The 6,722-nt window shown below is 32.7% G+C and overlaps 1 protein-coding gene across 1 annotated transcript; it reads right to left on the reverse strand.

The window, feature by feature from the left end:
- Nucleotides 1–871: 871 nt before the first annotated feature.
- Nucleotides 872–3,876, reverse strand: LOC105115142 (uncharacterized). The gene is made up of 6 exons (XM_011011945.1): nt 3,410–3,876; nt 3,281–3,334; nt 3,096–3,176; nt 1,947–2,016; nt 1,771–1,859; nt 872–1,260 (listed from the first exon to the last, which is right to left on the reverse strand). Exons 1-6 carry the CDS (start codon nt 3,608–3,610, stop codon nt 1,126–1,128), a joined length of 630 nt encoding a protein of 209 aa, XP_011010247.1. The 5' UTR covers nt 3,611–3,876; the 3' UTR covers nt 872–1,125.
- Between the last annotated feature and the right edge of the window lie 2,846 nt (nt 3,877–6,722).

A 6,722-nucleotide genomic window follows, 5' to 3' on the forward strand; every position in this document is an offset into this window, starting at 1 on the left:
TTTCCTCTGTGCTGCTACATTATTAGAAATCCATCGGCAAGTAATTATTTCGAATTAGTCGAGCTGACCATTGTTAATTAATTTAATGTTTATGGAGGGCAATTTCTTGAGTTCCCTGGTCTCCCTTAAAATCTTGCTATATTTTATTGGAATTCGCATTTGGATTCCATATTCATCTGTACCATTTACCGAAAAAAGAAAAAGAAAAAAATCCATTGACGTAGTAAGAATTAATTCACTTTCATTCCTATAAAAGTGGTTCTAATCCATCGCCGAGTTTAAACCTTTACATCGGCAGACGTTGTGCTTATTAACGACACGGCCGGCGTCGAATTAACAAAGAGAAAGAACTCGAAAGGGTGCGGCATTTCCTACAACTGCACGGCCTTCTTCGAGTTGTACAAGGTTCTGTTAGATAAAAGTCTGGAGGAATTGGGACATCGAAGCCTAACATCACAAGGGTAGTTCCCAGTTTGAGATTTCTAGTGATTGCAGTTTAAAATATTTAAAAACATGTTAACATAATTTTTTTATTTAAAAAAATTATTTTTAAAATCAACATTAAAATAATTTAAAAACATAAAAAAATATATTTCATCATTTTTAAAAACACAGTTTTCACCACATGTACCCTGTCTGAGCTATTTCATCTACCCTGTCTGAGCTATTTCATCGAAATAACACTTGGGATCCAGTCTTCTCCTTCAGACATTCCAGAATACAAAGACGACTTTCAGACTTCTCTCACTGAAATAGAATTCCCCTTGCAAGAGTAGCTTCATCAGTTGACCGTACAAGTAAATGCACACAAAGTTACCACACCACCATATAAAACACAACTTCATCCTCTAATAAACTAGAAGATGGAATAAATTGTATCATCATAAAGAACCACCATTAGATAAATCTGAAAGATGCACGTGACATAATCAAAGTACCCAATAAAGTCCATCTCAAGTTCTGTTTGCCTACGCCTTTTTAGTGCATGACCACAGGAAACCGTCGTAGATCTTGTGTTACGTTTACATATATTGGGGGGGGAAACACTGCTAAAAATTAACGTTACAGTCCAACATCATCATCAAGGCAAGATTTTGAGGAAAATGCCTTTACTGGCCCCCATTTCTATCTATCTTTGAGTTCCTGCTCGAATTGGAGCAGCTTTTCACGGACAGGCTGTAAAAACAGCTTCAAATCCTGACTGATCTGCAGCTTATCTTGCTGCGAGAGATCCTTCTCGTCCTTAAGCTGTACTTGCATCTAGAATAGCAAGAGCAAAAGATTAAGATTTATCATTAAAAATCTTTAATTAATCATTAGACTAGAGTCTATATGCAGATGAGAGCAACCTGACAGGCTAGCACAAACCTCCATAAAAATAGATACACGTAGAAATGGTTTGATAAAATAAAAGTGCCACCGGTTAATATGACTCACGCAAGTTTATGGGCTATTTGACCTTTTGTCTGCTATATAATTGTTCATGGAATTACCACACGTTACAAGCAAGGCCTCACTGTAGGAATTACTCTTTTCCACGCTATTAAATAAAGAACTGAAGTGTCTTCTCATCTTTTAGTTATTTTGATGAGAAGATGATGGCGCAAGCAGGAGGGAGTAAAGCATCACAAAAACAACCTGGCCTAACATACAGAGGGGTTTTGCACTATATTTCCAAAGGTCACCCTAAATTTCCCTATATTTTCCTGTCACTTCCATCTAGATTTCATTCTATACTCCAAACACTTCGATGGAAATACAGAAACTTACCTGCAGGTCATCCAGCTCACCAAATGAAAACTCGGGAAAATCTATGTCACCCTTCACCATCCTTTTCTCCTCTTTCACAGTCCATTCCCCTATTTCCACGGACATAACAACTCTTTCAGGATAGAGTAGATAGATCAAGATGGGAAAGGAGGCCATTTTAAATGACACCAACTTACCTTTAACTTTCAATGTCAACTCATAGGTATATCCAACACGTTTCTTGTTCCTCACGATCACCAAGAATGCCTGCTCACTCAAGTGGTAACCGAATTAAACTTCCCACGCATATCAAATATGCAGGATATTGAAAACATGATAATGACAGAAATATTTGTGCAGGACCTCTTCTAAAATAATAATGAGACGTCAGAAAGGAAAAAGAAAAAAAAAGGAAGAAAAAACACTAACAACAAAATAATGTGAAGTAGATTAAGGGTTTGAATCTAAAAGGGGCCATATTTACATGTAAGATTATCAAGTGGTAACCAATTATCACACATTTTTCTGACTTTCAGTCCAATTTCGATCTGCTCTAGAGAGCACTAGAACTTCTGGTTTGCTTTTTCATGATATTAGCCATATATAGGACAATTCAAAGACAACACAGAACGACAGCAATCAACCAACATAAAAAAAATATATAGTGTCTTTTTACCTGTTTCCCCAGATAAAAACAAAGTGGAAATATGATAGCGGGACTGGAGTAGTTCAAAGTGGCGACTTTTCTGTCATATACTCTTATAAAGTCTTGGATTGGTCCAAAGTATGGACAATAGTTTTCAATGGAAAGCAAGATGGATATCTCAACTTCCTCTAGACTTCTTCTATTTTTTTCTTAGAAAAAATTCAAGGAGCTGTCTAAATTAGGAATGTGACCACTGGTAACTTCCAAAAGAGAGGCAAATATTAGCAAAGTGAGTTTTAATTAAAGCAGCTGAATCAATCAATCAAGTCATCTATTCTTACATTAAACAGGCTAGAAGCTCTAGGGATTTAATCGGTAGAGTACAGCTGCCTGGCTAAGGTGTTCCTTTTGTATAAGCAGCAACGATATGTAGGAATGTGCATCACTAACCATGTTTTTGAAAGCATTACAAAAAGCATTCGACAGAGAAGAAACTTCTCTTGCCTATTTCAAAGATATTAGAGCACCATTTCAAAAGTAATACACAGTGGTGTCAGTAATCAGACACGAAGGGAAATTTCTAAACCTCTGTTGTTGTAAATATTGTATGTAAAAAAATAACAACTTTGAAGATGCATTATAGAACAAGGTATTTATCTAGCCTAAACTTTCCATCTTTACGGGATAAAAAAGAACTTACATCACCAGAACATTTGGACACTTGTGCTATTTCTGCTCTGCCACCAGAGAACTCCAAGGAGGCCACCGACAGGAGCAGCTCCTGCGATATAGGAAGAACGAATGTGTAGAATATCTGGTAATATTGATTTTGACAAATGAAAGAGAGAGGAGGGAATTCGGCAATAAAATAGAGTATAGGTTCACCTTTATCCTATTGGTGGCCCAATTATTAAGATTTTTCTCCTCCCATGTTCCAGCCTGCACAAGGTTATTAGCAATTAAAAAAATTATATAAATGTAATGATAAAAGAAGAAGAAGAAGAAGAAGGGTACCGTATTCCAGACAGAACCAAGGTTGTTGGGTTGAGAAGGGAGGTGGTCTTGAGGAGACAGCTTCTTAGGAAGGGGGAGGGGAGCTGCATCTGCTGTTGCTTCCCTCACCCAATACCTGTACGAGCCTTCTCCTCCCACTGATCCTTCTTTTTCTTTGTTATTTTTGTTACATTCTATGTCTCCTCCTCCTCCATTCTCCATTCTCTCTTCTTTTTCTTTCTTTCTTTCTATAAATAAAGAATCAATCCAATACTAAATAGCGACCAGGCAGAAAGAAAGAAAAGATCTTAGATCGATCGATAACAACCAACTTTTTATATAAAATATTCAGCCAAACAATCAAATAGTAATGGAGGCGTTGGCGGGGGCCGGGGTGGGGGTGGAGTTGGAGGAGCAGGGCTGCGGAAAGAGAGGCTGCTGCTGTAATTGCCTATTGCTTCAAGGGAAGAAAATTCCACGTTTTTCTTAATTTATTGTTCCTGTAATATTGGATTAACTATTATTGTTATTATTACTGGGGAAAAGGCCGGGAACCAGACTGGAAGCCTCAAGGCTCTTCTCGAAACTTCTTCTTATTGGGAGCCCCTTTGTTTTTTTTTTTTTTAATTTTAGCTTAATAACATGTTATCCTTGAGAAGCACTCCACATTCCACGAACCCATCATCATTTGCTTGGGTCCAAGCCCGGTTCATCTAACCAGCCCGACTCAAATAACTGGCTCCTACTAGAAAAATGTGTATTGTATCCCAATTTTATTACTACTTTCTCGACCAGCCCAGCCATTTTCGACCCAAGCTTGGATTGAAAAGAAGCTTTCAGGTATCTCCTAGATTATTCACCTACGCTACATTTTAAGTTGGATTATTTTTTTTAATGTAAAAATAGATCAAGGTGTCGCTAATGTTTTTGTTAAAAATTAAAAAAATTAATTTAATATAATTCAATTGATTTAACGAATCTAAATATAATATGAATATTAATAAAAATATAATTTAATTCAAAATAAATTATTATATATACGGTTGATTATATTACTTTTGGATATTTTTCTATTGATTGGTCACCAACTGTAGAAACTCATTGTTTTTTGCAATTATCTTTATATCAAGTACATTGATTCAGGAAGCATTTAAAAATATAGGCTGACTTATTTAGAAATGTGAGCTAATATATGTTTTTAAAAAAATTAATTTTTTTTGTTAAAAATTAGTTTTTTGTATTTTTTTTGTTAAAAAATAGTTTTTTGTATTTTTTTGAATCATTTTGATACATTAATCTTAAAAATAATTTTTAAAAAATAAAAAAAATTATTTTAATGCATTTCAGTAAGACAACAATCACAACCACACTTTTAAACATACATTTAAAGTCGAGAAAAAGTTTAATGTTGGCTAAAAGTCATGTGTTAGTTTGTTGCTAGTTTGTCATTTCTTGGAGACTTTTTTTTGTATTTTCATGTTTGGATTATATAATATATGATGTAAGCTTTGTAATTCCTGTGAATTGATTGTATGTTTTGAAATAATTATAGATATTTTGTAAGGATATGAGTGTGTTCATATAATTGATGTGATTATATTATTTCTAGCTATTTGAATCTTTTTTATTTTTAATCACAAGTGTTAGGGTCAGTTTACACGCACTTCAACTAATATCTTAAGACCCTAAAATTAATAACATGTAAGTGACCCTGCGATTTGTCACACTTGAACGGGTAACTTCTAAAAAATAACCTCATGACCTGATTAATTTAGTTACACCTTTAGAATTTATTTAAATCTTATTTATTCTGAAGATGTTTTAGTGTGATAAGTCAGACATGTTTGGTATTGAAGTTACTATTGTAGTTGTGGTTTTAAAAAAGTTATTTTATAAAAAGTATTTTTAGTTGAGGTTGGTTTGGTTTATATATGTTTGATTAAAATAGTGGTTGAAATTGAGGTTGAACAAAAAGTAAGTTAATGTGTTTGGTTAAAAAAATGATTTTCAAATTGAGGTTATAAAATAATTAAAAAATATATATAAATATTAATATTAATAATTTTAATTTAAATATTATAGATTTAAGTACTGTTATTACATCATGAAATAAATAATATTGATATCAAATATTTTTTATTATTCTATTAAACTATATGCAATGTCATCATATACAAAATTTATCCAACAAGGACTATATTTTCCATGATTTCTTAAGTGCGCAACAACAAAAACTGAATTTTTTGTTACGTCATCAAGTGATTTCCTTTTAATTTTAAAATAAAATATAATTAAAATAAAAATAAAAACTGAATTTTTTTAATTAGTCGGACCCGACAAGAATATAATTGGAATTACGATCAAATTCCATAAATACTACGTCATCATGCGATATTCTTATAATTTATATAGTGTTATTAAATAATATAAAATATTAGTTTTTTGAGTAAAACTCAATTTTTAAAAAAAAATTATAACTCCATTACATACAAAATTCATTCGATAAGAACTATAGTTTTTATAATTTTTTGAGCGTGTAATAAAATTAGGTAAAATATTATCAGAAATAAAATTGATATTACAGTACGAGTAAATTTAATTCATCTTAAACTAATTTTTTTAAAAAATAAAAAAATTACTGTTCATGTTCACGTGAACAATGCAAGTGAAATCAATCAACTGCACTAATTTTTTGAAAAAAAAACTAAACTTTTCACATAAATAGTACGAGTGAATTAGTTTACTCGCGCTGATTTTCAAAATAAAATAAAAAATTATTTACTTTAATGAATAGTACAACTATGGAGCATGGCTCCTCCCCCACTAGAAGCAGCTTCTACAAAACCTGCAGCACCATCTTTGTTTTTAGTGGATCCTACCAATAGAAAGCATTTTTCTCTTCTTAATCAAATAGTATTATGTGTGGTTGTGGGTGAACCTCACTCACAACCATGTTATCAAAGGGGCATTTAACATAGTTAAAGTTTAAAGTAGTCTTTATACACTTTACATTATGTGTTGATCATGTTCTAGTTTAGAAGCGTGATAGAATAAAGCAGTTACCTTCAAGGTGCATTGACTGCCTTAACAAAATCTCCCTGTAAGAGCATGACATATCATGACATATCAGTTCACACAACATCCTTTATCGAGAATGGCTTGAGAATGGAAATGAAGAAGATGATATGTCATGTGATCCCTTGTTATTGTGTTGTCATACTGATCACAGACAAAAACAAGCAGGATTCCTGGATAAAATAATAAAACAATATTTTCAATGTTTTCACTAAAAAACCAGTTTTCTGTGAAAAGATTAAAGATGTTTATTTGTAGG

This window comes from Populus euphratica, unplaced genomic scaffold, assembly GCF_000495115.2.
Source record: "Populus euphratica unplaced genomic scaffold, PopEup_1.0 scaffold1038.1, whole genome shotgun sequence".
NCBI lineage: Eukaryota > Viridiplantae > Streptophyta > Magnoliopsida > Malpighiales > Salicaceae > Populus > Populus euphratica.

What these genes read in the sequence shown, in the direction of transcription:
- LOC105115142 (XM_011011945.1), bottom strand. Translation starts at nt 3,610, where the DNA reads ATGGAGAATGGAGGAGGAGGAGACATAGAATGTAACAAAAATAACAAA. An exon ending in GGGCCACCAATAGGATAAAG is followed by an intron (nt 3,177 to 3,280) that starts GTGAACCTATAC and finishes CCTATATCGCAG; the next exon opens with GAGCTGCTCCTGTCGGTGGC. An exon ending in TGTCCAAATGTTCTGGTGAT is followed by an intron (nt 2,017 to 3,095) that starts GTAAGTTCTTTT and finishes TTGAGTGAGCAG; the next exon opens with GCATTCTTGGTGATCGTGAG.